Source organism: Akebia trifoliata, chromosome 14, assembly GCF_017979445.1.
Source record: "Akebia trifoliata isolate Shusen 1 chromosome 14, ASM1797944v1, whole genome shotgun sequence".
Classification (NCBI taxonomy): Eukaryota; Viridiplantae; Streptophyta; class Magnoliopsida; order Ranunculales; family Lardizabalaceae; genus Akebia; species Akebia trifoliata.
The window spans coordinates 10,106,577-10,124,380 of record NC_141388.1 but is presented as its reverse complement, the minus strand read 5'-3'; the positions used below and the strand labels follow the sequence as shown (position 1 = coordinate 10,124,380).

General features: G+C 34.5%; 1 protein-coding gene across 1 annotated transcript; it reads left to right on the top strand.

Annotated features, from left to right (window-relative positions):
- Window positions 1-5,192: 5,192 nt before the first annotated feature.
- LOC147386159 (uncharacterized) lies at window positions 5,193-11,342 on the top strand. The gene is made up of 2 exons (XM_086423794.1): window positions 5,193-6,000; window positions 10,806-11,342. Exons 1-2 carry the CDS (start codon window positions 5,630-5,632, stop codon window positions 11,032-11,034), a joined length of 600 nt encoding a protein of 199 aa, XP_086279920.1. The 5' UTR covers window positions 5,193-5,629; the 3' UTR covers window positions 11,035-11,342.
- Window positions 11,343-17,804: the final 6,462 nt, after the last annotated feature.

Genomic DNA, 17,804 nt, shown 5'->3' with positions numbered 1-17,804 from the left:
GGGCTGATTTTTTGTGACGATGATCTCTATGATTAGAAGATCATTCTCCCCAAAAATCAGCCAATTCCGAAATGTTTAGCCCCATGTTTACATGTTGAAAAATCGTGGACCGTCCATTTTTTGTAAATCATTTTTGATGGGGTTAGAAGTTTTGGAATGAGCTGATTTTTGGTGAGGATGATCTCCTCACCATAGAGATCATCCTCACCAAAAATCAGCCCATTCTGAAACTTCTAACCCATGTAGGACAAAATGTGTTTGTTAAAGTGTGTGGTAAAACTTAGGGTGCCGAACGGGACCCTTGTTGAATACATCTAAATCATTTCATCTTACTTTGTCTTAGTTTAACACCTTTTAGATAGGGCTGTCAACGGATACCTATCCGATCGGATAGTGTTATATCCGAATTCGAATCCGAAAAAAATACTACTATCTGAATTCGAATTCGAATTCGAATCCGATCAGATATCCCTAATAAACATTCGAATTCGAATCCGAAAAATATATCGGATATCTGATAATATTTGATCCGATAAAATATCCTACGAAATACCGTCATCCTCAATCTGTCGGAGTTCGCACAGTCGAACCCACAAATTTCATCCGAAAAATCACTCCGTTCAGATCGGAGAGAGAGAGAGAGAGAGAGAATGTACCGATTGGTTCAGATCGGAGAGAGAGAGAATATACCTGGATGCTCGCCGGTCGGAGAAGACGAGTCGGAGTTCATACAGTCGAAACCCACATATTTTCTTCGAAAAGTCACTCCGACTTGTTCAAATCGGAGAGAGAGAGAGAGAGTACCTAATGGTCGTCGACCGGAGAAGACAACGGTAGTTATTGGTTACGGAGTTCGATCGAAACCATGTGTCTGTTACGTCGTCTGGGTTCTGGATCTTCACGTTTGAAGATGGTTGAGAGAGTGGGTTCTGGTTCTTCACGTTTGAAGATGGTTGAGAGAGAAGATAAAGGTTAAAAAATAACATTATGTTATATGACATGAATACATAACACGATATATACATATAAAAAAAGTTTTGTTGTAAAACATAAATACACAATATATATATCATTATCGGAGCGGATATTATCGAATCGGATATCGCGATATCCGAATTTGTATCCGAAACTCATTCGAATATAAAACTGACATCCAAATCCGAATCCGATATCCGAAAATTTCGGATAATATCCGATTTTTCGAATTCGAATTCGGATTTCGGCTATCCATTGACACCCCTACTTTTAGAGCTACTTCTACATTTTTTATTTTTTGTTGTTCTCACTTCTTATTTTATCTTTCCCACTATTTTATTTACCCATCATCCTCAACTTTGCTTCTCTCAACTTATGGACACAATGCTTCTTAACTATCCAACATTCAAGTTCATAAAAACATTAAAGATAACTTATTTTGTTAATTTAAGGGAAAATTACTTGAAGGACCCTAGTAGAGAGATTTCTATCTAATTAGTTAATCTCCAATTTTAGGGCTTCTCTTGATAGTCTATTTAGTAAAATTTTCATTTTTAAACAATGCCCGAACCTTATTACCACATTTATCATGATTAAATGCCCCAATCGTTTAATCTCATTGTTTTCGTCCAAAAAAATTAGATTTCGACATCCCAATCGAGTTTCGAAGATTTCACTCTATCAAAAATGATTTAAGAAGGAAGAAGAAGTCATTTTCAAGATTTTTGCAAACGTATGTAAAAAAACTAGTGTTTTTTCAAAAAATTATTCGTTTTTGGATGAAAAATCGATCAATAGTGGTTCTTTTGGTTTGAAATCATCTAGGCAAGTTGTATGCCCAAGTTTATGTTGATTTTTTTTCTATGTATTTTAGTACAAAAAAAAAAAAAAACTCGAAAAACAAGGTGGGTTAGTTTTATGAGTGTCTAATTCAACATTTTTTTTTAAAATTGTCGAATTCAACAATAAAAATGTCAAACTCAATAATAAAGAGTGGTGAGTTTGACATAAGGATGTTGACCTCGGCAATAATAAATATTGGTGAGCACGCTAATCACCAATAATGAGGGACCATTAAGAAAAAAAGTTTTATTAAAAGAACAATTCAAAAACTGCCCAAAACTTGAGGCCTATTTAGAAAGAAATCTCTCCTTTTAAGCAATTTTCCCTTAATTAACACCACCATATGGGGAGCAAATCCTCCGTAGTTTTAGTTTCATGTAATATTCTTCCCACAATAAAGAGGTGATGTGAAAAAGAAAATTAATACATTACGTAGGTAAGTATCATGTGTTTGGTCAGATCTTTAAAAAATATATATTTTTAAGACATATCAGAGACTTTGAAAATGAATGGTCATTGAATTCCAAAATTCTGATGGAGGAATTTTAATGTTGCTGCAACGTGGCATTTTCTCAACAGTCTAGTAATTGCACTATGCGGAAAATAAAACTACCATTAATGATGGGGGAAGATTGTATTTGTCCCACTTGAACCACCTAACTCTAACACACATGTAAAAGACACCTCATCTTAAAAAAGGGACTAATTAGTTGTACACAAGAATCATTGGTTGCACACCAATCTTAAAAATTAGGGACTGATTAGTTGCACACCACCCATTATCAATTGCATTCCATCACTTAAAACTTCCCCTTTGCACTCCATTTAGATGATTACACTCTAAAAATAGTTAAAAAAATGTTGCACTCAATTTTTTTAAAAGAAAAAAAAATCATTCTTCTTCCCAAAGAAAGTATTGTTAGTTCAATAATTTTTACAAAATATTTTTTCATTTTGGAACCATGCTTACAAAGTTACGTTCTCTTGAAATACATAAGTTCATATTAAATTCTAAACAAAGATTAGAAAATCAATGCCTTAATTAAGTTTGAGTCAAAGAGAACTTGAACAAAATTAATCACAAAACACTGTGAGCAAAGAATATGAAATTATAAGTTCAAATAAAGCTTAAACCCTATAAGGTTAAGTATTGGAGTGCAAGCAGTAGGTTAAAATAAAGATTATAAAAATACAAAAAGAATAAAGAATTTTTTAAGGTTGGTGAGCAACTAGTCGGTCCAAAAACTTTTTTTTTTCTTTTCTTAATATCATTTTTTTAACCTACACCAATTGCACCTCAATACCTAACCTTTTAGGGGTTTCAAGCTTATTCATCTTCCAACAACTTTGTGCTCTCTGCTCATTCTCTACTTTACCTATGATCTCTACTTGTGCTCTATTTTTCTCGTGATTTATTTGTCTCGCATTCTCTTTGGAGCCAAAGTATTTCTTGCAAAATGATTTAAAAATGTGTAACTTTATAAACATAGTTTAGAAACAACACGTATTCCTTGTAAAAATTATTGAACCAACAATATTTTCTATGGGCACAAGTGAGGAAGAAGGAAAAAAAAAAGAAAAAAAGAGTAATATTTTTTTAATTATTTTTGGAGTGTAATCATCCAAATGGAGAGGAATTAGGAATTTTTAAGTGATGCAGTTGGTAACGGGTGGTGTGCAACTAGTGGACCTAAGCAAATAAAGCCAATCAGCCCATCACTTAAGCAAGGGAAGCCCTAAAATAAATAAAAAATAAAAAATAAAAAATAAAAACAGGATTAAAAAACGAAAACTGCCTCTTTCTTTTTCCAATTATGCCCCTTTTCCCTTCTTTTGTGTTCTTCACTCTTAAAAATTGGGAAAGAGAGTGCAGATGCTGTTCCTCAAGGCCATTCAACATATTCCCATAGTCACGCTTCTAAAATCTTTGATGAATATTAAATACTCAAATCAATGGCTTAAAAATCTCTGATCAGACCAAAATGTGGTGGGTCTTACGTTTTGTTCATTTTACTTTAATGTTTTAATTAAAATGCATTAATGGGCTGTTTTTAACTTATTATATTCTTAATAACTTCATGATGAAGTTCAGTTTGTCTGTTCCTGACATGACAGGGTTAAATCCATTATTTAATAAAAATTATCGACATGTTTACTCGGCTGACCCAACTGTTGCATTTTTATTAAAAAAAAACTCCTTTTGAGTTCTACCAACTCCAAGAGAATCTTATTTTATCAAGTTTATTACTCAGCAAACCCTGAAATTGGGATCCACGTCAAAAAATATAAATGTATGACGTTAATTTGTTACTTAACGTACCTTGTGACATCAAAAAACATGATCTGATGTCACTGGGTTATAAACGACAAAATTTTAAGAACTAAAAATATATATATATATATATATATATATATTTATTTTCACAATTAAACTTTAATTTTAAATTTGGGAGTTCTATAGCCATCAATTTTCAACACCTATATTCAAGTTAAAAAAGGTTTTCTATTTTGAATTTTTATTTATTTATTTTGAATTTGATTTTTTCTATGAAACCTAGAATGTTGTATGGTTAAATTGCTAATTTGGATATTCATGTGGGCACAATGATCCTTAGTAAGGTTTGAAATCTTACTAAATAAGTTATAGCAGCATGATTCATAAAAGGTTGTTTGCTCAAGTAACAAAAGGAGCTTTTGAAATAAAATTGCAATAGATAAGTTTGTTCAGTAAATGTCTCAAAACTATATATATATATATAAATAAAAGACAAATTTATCAGACAGACCTATCTGGTGCAATTTTATTACAACAACTTCCATACTAAATCAAATTTGTTATTTGAACAAACTTTGTTTTAAGAATAACTAGCAAGATTAACTTAGCAAGATATCAAATCTTATTAAGATTTATTGGGCTCACATGGATTATCAAATTAGATATCCAACAACACAGACTCCTAAATTTCATGAAAAAAATTAAAATTAAAATTAATATAAAAAATTCAGAAAATTTTGAAATTGATTGTAAGTATAGAAAAAGGATAGCTATCAAATTCTTAATTTTAAAAGTAAAAAATTAAATTTTTTTCAAAATTCAATTTTGTTCTTTTTAATTTAGTGGCGTCAGATCATGGGTTTTTTGGATGACACAAGTTAATTCGATTTGAATCTAAATTGGTTGGGTACCAAACTTGACAAAGTGAGGTTTGGTGCATAACAAACTTTATAAAGTAAGGTTTTCTTGGAGTTGTCAGAACTCCAAGGGGGTTTTTATAATTAAAATGTAACAGTAGATCTGGCAGGTAAATCTCACTAATAAAATAGGAAAGTTTAGTAATCTAGCTAGAAGACGGCAAACGTAAATATTTCCTCTATAATTTATTTATTTTAATTTTTTTAACTTCAGAATTGAGATATGTTGTTTGATTATTAACTCCATCTTATGTTTCATCTCACAGTGTTCTTCTTGAATCAATGTTTCTTTGCTAAAAATTTCAATGGAGGAGAAGCCATGAGATTCTGCAAAAAATGACTAGTTTTCCTCCTTAAATCCTCCACTTCTATTAATTCCTCTCTGTAGAAACTTTAACTGTTTTTAACTTTTTCTCTCTGATTCACTCTATTACCGACAGATACACTGACAAGAGAAGATCATCCACTCCAATACCAACTCATTAAATCTCTGATTTTGCTCTGTCATTTACAGAAAAGATCCAACCTTTGAAGGTTTTTTCATGCTCTCCTTCTTGTAGCAGAGTCTTAACCTGCTCACACCAACCTTACATGAAGTTTCTAGTTCTGGGTTCTGAAAATGGCGACCGAAGACAGGTCACATGTTGATGGAAGCAGTCTCTGCTTCTCTGACTCAGAAGATCGATCCTGGCCTTCTCAAATTGATTCCAATAGTGGTAAGTCTTACGATGAGATTGGAGGGGTTTCTGATCCTCGCAAGAACTCTTCGAGTTCAGATTGTTCTGTAGAGGTGGATTTGGAAAGTGGGGTTTCAGAGATTAAGGTGCATTTGGCTAAAGTAGAGAAGGATTGTAGGATTTGTCATCTTACATTGGAGAGTGATAATAAGGAATCCGGAATTCCTATTGAGTTGGGTTGTTCTTGCAAGGATGATTTGGCTGCGGCGCACAAACAATGTGCAGAAGTCTGGTTCAAGATTAGGGGGAACAAGTGAGTAAAAAAAAAAACCCCTAGATTCTCTGTTCTAGTTCATAAATTTTTTTTTTTTTTTTTAATGTTTGATCACTGCTTTTTAAGAAATGCTGCATACCCATTTGTTGGTTCTCTTAGATTTTGAGATTTATGATGTTTATCAACAACATTTTATCTTGTTGATGGGATATGTTAGAGAGATTCTGGAAATGGGATTTTGTTAAAAAAAAAAAAAAAAACTAATTAATTTCTGAAATCAAGTCTGTGTAAAGTGAAATGTAGGAAGGCTGGCTCTTGATTAAGGGAGCAGAATATAAGAAATTTGATTAATGTAAAAAACATAGCTTTAAAAAGTTAAATAAGAAGCTAATCTCTACTTTGTTAAAGAAAGCAAAAGTAAAAGCAGATTATACTAAATAAAGAGTGTCAAGGGATATATCAAGGAGAAAAGCATTAGCAATTCTTGGTTGTTTGTCTAATTGCGCCGTTGATTCCTCCCCATATTGCTGCTTTGCTTTACTGAAGTGAGATTTGACCCTCATTTTCCTTTTACAAATTCTATTTGAGTAAATCAAATAGAATTCGATGTCAATTCTTGGTTGTTTTGAAGATTTATTATTAATAGATACACACAAAGTAATATTTTGATTGGATTACATAGTGGAGATTCCGAATTTTTGGTTTGGTAAACCAAGTGAGAGTAAGTATTTCGTAATGTATTTCTCTATGGGGACTTGCTATTTCTTTAACCCAGAGCAGTGTATTTAATGGGACACCTCTTAGATCCGAGATTACTGGTTATTTACTTCAGTTGTGAAAGATAGTTGCTTGTCATGCACTCCTCACCCTGAAAAAAGAAAAGAAAAGTGATCAATCAGATCTGGGTGATTATTGGAATCATGTGACTAGAAAAAAAAATTTCTCTAGAATTTTTTTTTTCTCAAGCTAGAAAACTATCTAGTTTCTATAATGTAGTGATTACAGAAGACAATCCCCAAGGATTGGTGAGATGGCCAAGACCACGCCTTAGGAAGCGGAGGTCTTGAGTTTGAATTCCCCCCTTAGGAACCACCATCAGGGGTTTATCCCAGAAATTACCTGGTGAGTTTAGGGGAGGGACTGCATATGCCCTGATGATTAGTCATGTGGTCTAATAGTGATTATGAAAAAACTGCTGCTTTCTTCTTGTTATTGGTAATTCTGCCAATTTGTTTCACAATTTGCAGATTCTTTGTTCTTTTTGGAGTGGTTCTGTTTCCTATTTTTGAGGTTTGAATCTTTTGTAGGGCAAAAATTAAATGCAAAAAAATAAAAATAAAATAAAAATAAAAATGTAAATGAAAAAGAAGAAGCAATGCAGTGGTTTTCACTTATTTTTCATTTGTTGCTTACAAAGAAGGCATATTTTTCATGTCTTTAGTGTATATTGCAAGCAAATGAGCACTTATAAGTCATAATTACTGGATTTGATTATTTGCCAGGCGAATTCTATATGAGTGTTTCTTTAAATCTATTTTTACCTATATCACTTTCATAAGAGGCCCCAGTACAGAAGGAGGGAGCATCCTAGTTTATTCGAACTTGAAATGTGAAACATTTGTATATATATATATATATATTTCATTTTTAATTCATGTATTATTCTTTTCTAGTGTAGATCATTTATCTTGATTGATTTTTGTAATATGTTGTACACATGTGACATTAATACCATAATGTATTTCTTCTCACTCCAAACTGAATAGTTGGGAAAAGGCTTGGGCTTATCAAATTAATTTTGCAAATATGTTTTCATTTTCATACTTTTCGAGGATCAACAATGTCAAACACATCCAGTCTTGCCTGGTGTACAGGCAGGCCAGTTTATGTTTGAGTTACATAGCGGTCTGTCCCGTTTTATGTGGAATATTTCATCTTGCTCTGTATGTCCACTTTCCACTTGATTTAAAAAAGAACCAAATAGTATGTACAGTTTGCACCAGTCTTACAAAACCACCACTAATATGAGCTTCCGGCTCGTTCTTGGTAGTGTCGTGCACCAACAGTTTGTTAATATTTTTGAATGTTTCTAAATTTAGTAATATATGTAAGGAATAATTGTGCCTGTAGATTTTGTCAATAATAGTATCAACTATAATTAAGTAAAATTACGGCGGACACAACCTTATAGTTGTAGAATGCTGTACATTTGCGTGTATTCTTTTTTATCTTTGCTTTATCGGAATGCAAAAGATAATTCAAGAATGTCTAAAGGGTTATCACTGCATCCTATCCAAATGATTTGGGCTTGGCTGAACAAATCCCTAACCCTTCATTCCAATTGGTCCAGAACCACGATAGGCTGTCTAAATGTATCGAGTAAAATGGACGTGCTTCTTAGTTATTCTATTTTAAAACACAGTCCAGTTGTAGGTCTCTTTGGAAATTTATCCATAGTCCAGTTTCCTTACAGCAACTTTTTTTTTTTTTTGATAAGTATGAAAAAATTTATTGATAAAAGTGGCCAAGATGGCCCCAAATACAAGAAAAAAGAGAGGAAAACAAAAAGTCCGATTATAGCTACACAAGGCACTAAAAACAAAATCTTCAAAGAACACCCTTACAAACTCCTTGCTTAATCTGCTCCAATGTAATAGCCAACCAAGATGCCCAGAATAACTTCTTTAGTAGACTTCTCTTCACCATGGAACACCCTACTATTCCTTTCTTTCCAAAGACTTCAAGAAACTGCAAAAGGGAGAATAGCCCACAAGTACCTTTTCTTGTTGGAGAAAACGTTAAAGTGTCCACCCACTAAACAAAGAAAGGATGTCCTAACGAAAGTCCCAACTCAAATGAAAAAGACAGGAAGTGGTTCCACACTAAGGCCCAGTATGGGCAATGGATGAGAATATGATTCCCTGACTCTCCAGCCCTTTTACAAATTAAGCAAATAATTAGGTGTCAAAAGACCTCTCTTAATCAGATTATCGAAAGAGAATTTTTCCAAGTGCAGCTGTCCAAATAAAGAAACTGATTTTTGAAGGGATTAGAGAGGACCAAATGGCACGATGAGGGAAGGAAGAAGATAGAGGCTAAAAAAATTTAAAGAAAGATTTGATGAAGAATCTTTTACCCTTGGACAAACTCCACTCTCGTTGGTCTGCATCATTTTCACAAAGATGTAGGACTTAATGATGTCGAGAAGTGATGCAACTTCATTGATTTCCCAATCGTTCAAGTTCCTCCTTAGTCCCAAAACCCAAGAGAGGTTATCTACCCAATGCGAATCATACAGTCAAACACCGTGGTGAATTTCTTCAAAGAAAGAGCATAGATGGAAGGATACTGAGAAGAAAGAGGCACATTGCCACACCACCTATCCTCCCAAAACCTAACTCTATCCTCTTTACCCACCCTAAACATTATCCCCTTATTGAAATCTTGGGAATTTTTCAAAATCCCCTTCCAAACACTACAACCATAAGAAGAATGAGTTTCCCCACTCTCCCACCCCTACCTCTTCTCCCCATGTTTTGTACGAATCACCCTTCTCCACAAAGTTCTCCTTTGCTCCCCAAATTTGCAAAGCCATTTCCCCAAGAGGGCCTTATTCATCTTCCTCGGTCCTCGAATCCCTAAACCACCACACTTCTTTGGGGGAGCAAATTAATTTCCACCTAACCAAATGAAATTTCTGTTTACGTTCCTTATCATCCATAAGAAATCCCTCATTAATTTTTCCAATTTGACCTCCATGGATTTCAGAATAGCGAATAAGGAAAGAAAGTAGATAGGGATGCTAGCAAGTGTGCTTTTTGATTAAAGTCAATTTGCCCCCTTTCGAAAGATATCTCGTCTTCCAAAAACTCAATCTCTTCTTTAGGCTATCAATAACACGATCCCAAATTCTTACACTAGTGTAATGTGCACCTAAAGGGAGACCTAAGTACGAGGAAGGAAGTGTGTCAAAATGACAACCCAAGATTGCGGCTAAGGTTGGAAGATCCGTGGTTGGTTCTACTCTGAATAACTTGCTTTTAGGAAGATTGATATGTAAACCCGAAATGGCTTCAAAGCAACAAAGCTGGGCCCTCAGATATCTCACTTGATCTCTAGACTCCTCTAGGAAAGCTATCGTGTCATCCGCAAATTGAAGATGGGCCCTTTCACTTGGAAACATGTAAATCTCCCTCAATGTGAAATAGATCTGTGAAGTTTTAAGGTATTACATTCCTTGTTACTTTCTTGTGTGATCAGACATCTCACAATTATTGAAGCATGAGCACATCACTGCTGCATCATGTCCTTCCTACAACCCATGACTCTTAAAGTAGGCAGCATATGATGGTCTGCATATATGTGTGTGTGCATCATCATTTGATCTTTATTGTGTCATCAAGTTAGAATATGATGATGGACAAACGATGCGGATGACATGTTTCAGTTAAGTTGAAAGATTCTGTCCTGGCTGAGGAAAGAAAGCTGTATTCCAACAAAATTTCCTACACAAAATTTGGATGATGAATCCAAGAGGCCCAGACCTCCTCCTTTCTTCCCAATGTCCAATGCATTATCTTTAGAATGAACAAATTGAAGCAATCCATGTAGAGCTTCTGTAGTGCATTTAATTTCTATTTCTACCAACCCAAACCCACTTTTGGCTTTGGTTCAGATTCATATTTCTCTATCAAATTTTGAGCACTCGTATCTATTTTAATGTTATTATTATATGGTATCTCCTAATGGTACTAATCCTCTATATATTCTTTTTCTTTTCTTTTTTTGATTTGTAAGCTGGACTCTATGTGTTCTTTTGTTTATTTGTTTATCATTGTTTGCAGGACCTGTGAGATCTGTGGTTCTGTTGCACGCAATGTTATTGGCCCCAATGAGACCGAGCTAATTGAGCAGTGGAATGAGACGAGCAATGCCACAACAGAAGTAGCACCTTCACCCCCTGCAGACACCCGAAGTTTCTGGCACGGCCACCGCTTCCTGAATTTCTTGCTTGCATGTATGGTCTTTGCCTTTGTGATCTCTTGGCTCTTTCACTTCAATGTACCATCTTAAAATACTGTAAAAAAGAGATTCCCAAGATTTTTCTGATGAGAAGAACGACAAACAACAGGCAGACCTCGATCCCCTTGTGTTTATATGGGTATCTTAATCTCACCCTACCCTCCATCGTTGCTAAGAGTTAGTCATACTGTATGTTATCTTCATTTCTTTGAGAGTTTGTATTTCATGTAGTATTAATTGTTGGTTTTTGTTTACCAGATCTAGAATATTGCTTCCATTTGTATTTGTATGCAGTGTTTAAAATGTGTATCAAAAAGACCATAATCAATGAATTTGCACACTAAGACCTTTCACCCTAATCAAGGGAATGATTTTCATTGATACTTCCATTTATGAGTTTCATATTATTTTACGGTGGTGGTCGTATAGTCGTGTTACTCTCCATGGTCACCAAAACAGGTAACCCTTGAAAGGTACTTATCTAAACTTTATAGCATATAGAGGCTAGAGCAACAACTTTTTTACAAAAAATTTTTTATTATAAAAAAAGAAGCTTTGTTGGATCTCTATTTGTTTTGATGCCTCTTCATGCAGGTAGAGAGTGAGTAGGATTGGCTGATTTATACAAAAGTGTAGTCATTTGTATTAGAGTATTATGATGTAGTGCCATCCCCATACACAATAGTACACTGCAACATTACTATCCTAACTACATGTTCTAATCCTAGCTACATCAAAATACTTATAAAACATAATCTAATACTCTAATAATTTGGGAGATGCTAATAATGTCTGATTCCATGACAGTTTCCCCCACTCACTTTGAGCTCCTCCTTGGAATGCAAAATGCTTTCTCTAAATCCGGTGAAGTTATAGAATTCTGAAACTCAATGAAAACGCTCAAAAGGAAATGTCCTGTTCACTTCAGATTGTTTCACCGTCAAATAATTTTATTCTTCTTCCCAATAAAGCTGAAAGAGTGTTATTAAAAAAATTTGAGATTAAGGGAGTAAAAGAGAAAAAATAATAAAGTTGAAGAGGTATTATCAAGAAAGGGGGAGATGAGGAAAGACAATAAAGTGGGTTAAAGGGGTAAAATGAGAAGAAAATAAAATTATAGGGATATATTGTGAAGGGGGTAAAAGAGAAAAGAGAATAAAATTGGAGGGATATTATTGAAAAAAAAAGGGTGGGGGAGGAGAAATCTAATGCGTTGGAAACCTCTATTCACTTCAAGACTAAAATTGAGAACTTGTTAGGTCCTAAGATTAAGCAGTTACAAATCAATGGTGGCGGTGAATTTTGAAATTTTGCTCCTTACTAATCCTGCAATGGCATTGAATACTGCTTTTCTTGTCCTCACACTCAAGAACAAAATGGCATAGCCGAGCGATGCCATCGTCACATTGTTGAAACTGGGTTAACTGTAATGGCTACTGCATCCGTCCCAACTTTCTATTGGGATGATGCATTTACCAATGCGATTTATCTTCTTAATTGTCCACCTTCACCTGGTTTACAAAATAAATCTCCAATTGAAATGTTATTTAATATCAAATCAATTATAAATGTCTCAAAGTATTTGGTTGTCAATGTTTTTCTTATTTACGATTTTACAATGCTTTCAAATAGGTATATCGATCTCTTCATTGGGTATTGTTTATCGCATCAGGGGTATCGTTGTCTTCATCTACCATTAGGCCGGATATATGTTTCTCACCATGTCGTATTCAACGAAGGTATTTTTCTTTTTCACAATAACTCTTCTTCATTCACTCTTCCACCTTCTGATTTACCACCTCTTGCACCTTTACCTATAGATTTACCTACACCTATTGTTTCTTCCCTCAATTCTCATATTTCTCCACTACCACTTCTCAACCAGTCTCCAACACTTTCTCAATCTCCCTCTTCTGATGTGCCCCCCTTCTTTCCACCAGCCTTGCTCCCATACACTCTTCTCCTTGAAAAGTTCCCTCACCCAGACCAGATGTGCGACCTGTACGAATTGGTACCCCTACTCAACCTATCGTCACTCGGTCCAAATTGGGTATTTTCAAACCCAATGCATCTACTACATCCAAGCATCCTCTACCATTAGACATTGTTGAACCAAGTTACTTCACCATAGCAAACAAGGAAAAAAATTTGCGTCAAGCAATGGTTGATGAGATAAATGCGTTACTACGCAATAAAACGTGGACACTTATTCCCCTCAACTTACAATGAATATAGTAGGTTGCAAATGGATTTTTCGCCTTAAACAAAATGCCAATGACTCCATTGATTGCTATAAAGCATGCCTTGTTGCCAAAGGCTTTCATCAACAAGAGGTTTGGATTATGGTGAAATGTTTAGCCTTGTTAGACCGTACACCATCCATACAATTTTATTAATTGTTGTTTCAAAGGGTTGGCCACTTCACGAGTTGGATGTCTAGAATACCTTCTTGCATGGCTCATTATTTATATAAAGCAACCACTTAACTTCGTTGATCCTCAACAGTCCCATCATCTTTTTCTGCTCTACAAGGCTTTATATGGACTCAAATAAGCTCCGCGTGCTTGGTTTCAATGCTTGAGTACATTCCTTCTTGCCAATGACCTTCTTGGATCACAAGTTGATTCATCATTGTTCATAAAATGTGGATCTCATGGTATTCTTTACATTCTCATTTATGTTGATGATATCATCATTACCAACTCATTTTCTTCGCTTGTTCAACAAAGGATTCGTCATCTACAAGATGTTTTTCTATCAAAGACTTGGGTCAACTTCATTATTTTCTTGGTTTAGAAACTACTCATGGAATTGATGATCTTTTTCTCTCTCAAAGGAAGTATATTATTGATTTACTTTGCCAAACTAATATAGATGGAACCAAGCTATGTACTACACCTATGGCTACCACATCCAAATTATCACAATTTATTGGTGATCCACTTTTTGATGCTACATTTTATAAGAGTACAATTGGTGCACTTCAATAGCTCATCTTGACACGTCCAGACGTGTCATTGTCTATCAACAAGGTTTGCCAATTTATGAAAGCACCTACTGACGTCCATTGGACTGTTGTAAAATAGATACTTCGCTATCTCAAGTACACACTTGATTATGGCCTCATGATTAAACCTTTTACTGAGCATGAACTTCATACATTCTCTGATGCCGATTGGACAAGATACCCAAATGATCGTCGTTCTCAAGGTGGATATCGTATGTGTTTGTTTTTGGATCAATCCAAGGTAATTTGGGTTGGGCTTGTAACTTATGTAAGTGGCCCACTTTGTGACACTTATAGAAGAATGGGATTTTGTTTTCTTTTGTTGGAAGTCTAACTCCAAGTCTAAGATATTTATAAAGAAAAGAGTAAAGAAAGAAAGAAAACCTAGAGATGCGAGGTTTGGAAAAATTGAGATCTAGAAGAAGGTGGAGTTTAGCAATAGATGTGTTTCTTTGTATTGATTTGCCCTATTTTCTTCATAGTGAAATCGAACTCCAACGCTCATACCTCCGTGAACGTAGCATTTGGATAACCATGAAAAATCTCGTGTTGTAGGTATTGTGTTTTTTTTTTTTTTTTTTTGTGTGGTTATTTATCTTTTTTGCATTTGCTACTATTAGGTTTATCCTTCATTACCATTATCAAACAAGGTCTTGGAAGGTATGGCATATAAGGTGTCTGGTGAAATACCTAATAAGTGTTTGATCAAGTTATCAATGAGCTTCACAAAGGTGTTCATATACACCACAAGTGGTACCAAAGCCTAGGTTATTTAAGGGATTTGCAATAGTGAAGAATGGTGTAATAATGATCGGAAGTTCTTGTAAGGTGAAATTTGAGGTTAAGCCATTTGATGAGAAATCAAATTTTTTGTTTTGGCAAAGGAAGACTAGAAATATTCTTATCTAATAAGGGCTTCGTAATGACATTCGGGGTATTGAAGTGAAGTTGGAAAGCATATCCAATGAGATATGGGAAGAGTTGAATAAAGGCTATTGGTTCCATTATAAACTTTGATTTTTGGTTAAACTAGCGCCAACCTTCGATATATTTCTTGTTGTAAGTATCCCTGATCGCATTGATAAATAGTGGGACTAAATAATTCAATTGGGGTAGTTGTTGAACCTGTATCCGATGAAATCATGCACAACGTCTTGAAAGAAAAGACCGTAATGAAAACATGGGATAAGCTTGAGAAGCTTTACATGGGAAAATTTTTTTTTCCAACAAACTATTCCTTAAGGACCAACTCTATGGCCTAAGGATAGAGGAGAGGCAAGGTATCATGGAGCACTTGAATACAGTCAATTGGTATTTTAGTGATTTGTTGAAGGTAGAAGTGAAGTTTGAAGAAGAAGACAAAGCATTGTTCTTGTTGAGATCATTTCCTAATTTCTTCAAACACTTTCGAACTACACTTATGTTTGGCAAGAAGACTCTCAAATTTGATGAGGTGGTTCAAGACTTTATCTCTCACGTGACAATGAACAAGTCAAGTAAAAAGGATGCTCAAGGGGAAAGACTTATTACAAATGGTTGAAGTAAATGAAGTCAAACAAAGAAAAAAGGAAAATCCGAAAGGAAAAATTCTATATCCAAATCTAGAAATAAAAAAGAAGCGGGATGCTACTATTGCGGAAAGAAGGGACATTACAAAAGAGATTGTAAAAACTACAAAGAAGAGGTAAAAGAAAGGAAAAAAGGACAAGTCAAGCTCCATGGCAAACATAACATTGAAAAACGATAGAGAGCTAGTAACGACATTTTTGGGTTATTTCATTTTCAACTCTTGGATTTTAGATTCATGTGTACTTTTCATATGTGTTCCAATCGTGATTGACTTGACTCCTATGAATCTCATGACGATAGAGATGTTTAAATAGGTAACAATGTTGATGCAAAGTCATTGGAAAGGGGATAGTGAAGATAAGAATGTACGATGGGGTTGTTAAAACCTTGGGTAGTGTGAAATATGTGTCGACACTTAAGAAAATTTTGATATCATTTGGGACACTCGACTTAAATGGGTGTTCATTCTCAATAAAAGATGAAGCACTCAAGGTGTCTAAGGGAGCCATGGTGATTATGAGAGGTGTGAAACTTGCAAATAACATCTACAAGCTTTCGGGGAACACAATTTTAAGTAAAGTTGCAATATCCATGGAAATGTTTTTCTAGAAAGAATAAAACTCAACTTCGGCACTTCAGATTTGGCCATATCAGAAGACAACATTATAATACTTTCTTAAACAATTTCAATAGTTGTTTACAACTATGATTAGGCTCATATAAAATCTTAAACCCAAAAGTGGGCCTTCTACCCAAAATATAATAGTTGGTTACAATTATGATTAGGCTTATGGCACCCCAACTTTTACTTATTTTCAACCATTCACTTAAAATTCTAGCAAAAACAAAAAAAACCCCATTTATACCAAATACGATTCAATGGAAGATTATGATCCAATAGAGAAAACAAAAAGGTTCCATGACATTTAGAAGCTCACAATAAAAAGGTTCATTGTCCATTGAAAGCAATCAAAATTCAAAAAATAAAATGAATGATCCATTGCAACCAAGCAAAATCCAAAATACAGTAGTCTCCTCCATCACCAACCAACACACACACACACACACACACACACACAGATTATCTTGTCAAGAGAGAGCCTACAGAGGAGAACGAGAGTGGAGAAGAAAAATATAATCTTGCTGGAACAGATCCTATGGGATCCATTTTGGATCAGGTTTACAATTGATGCAAAGGTAGCAGAGAGTTGAGACTTCATAAAATTTTATGCCCTATATACATAAGGCACCCAATGGTGTATTTGGGAGCCACGTTGAAATATTGTCCATAGAGATAGATGGTTACAATTAGGATAAAGTTCATGGCACCCCAACTTTTACTTACAATTAGGGAATTTTACCTAATTGAGAGTGGTTGGTTACAATTATGATTAGGCTTATGACACCCCAACTTTTACTTATCATCAACATTCACTTAAGATTGTACTGGCTCAAATTATTATCTCAACATTACAAAACATTGTAACACTTTCAAACAATTTTAGTAGTTATTTACAAATATGATTAGGATCATTTAAAATCTAAAACCCAAAATAGGGCATTCTACCCAAAATACAATAATTGGTTACAATTAGAATTAGGCTCATGGCACCTTAACTTTTACTTACAAATCGGAAATTCTACCCAATTGACAATAATTGATTACAATTATGATTAGGCTTATGACACCCCAACTTTTACTTATTCTCAACCATTCACTTACAATTCTAAGGAAAAATAAAAAGAGAGTTTCTATGGGCTCAAATAATTATATCAACATAACACAACATTGTAACACTCTTGCAAACAATTGTTTATGTGTGTTGATGATTATTAATATTGATACAATATGGGTAACAATATGTGCATCAGATGTTGCTTGGCATATACTCACTTGTGATCTGTAGCTTTGCTTAGCCTAACCAAACAAAACTACTATAATGGTATGTACTCACTCGTGATATGTAGATCGGTTTTCATAACTTTTTTTTTTTAAACAATTCATAGAATTTTGTTCTATATTGCATAATGTCTAGCCACAGAGTGCAAAAGGGAATTTAAGAGACCCTAGTATTAATTTTTCTCATTTAGGGTTCAATAAATTGGACCAGACAGTTTGTGACTATGGTACCAACTACTAACCCTAATCCCACCATAGAGATTGAACCTCAACCTATGCACCAATCAGTAGATAATATTGGTTAACTTCTTAAAAGTTTTGCTGGGTAACAAATTTCAGAAAACT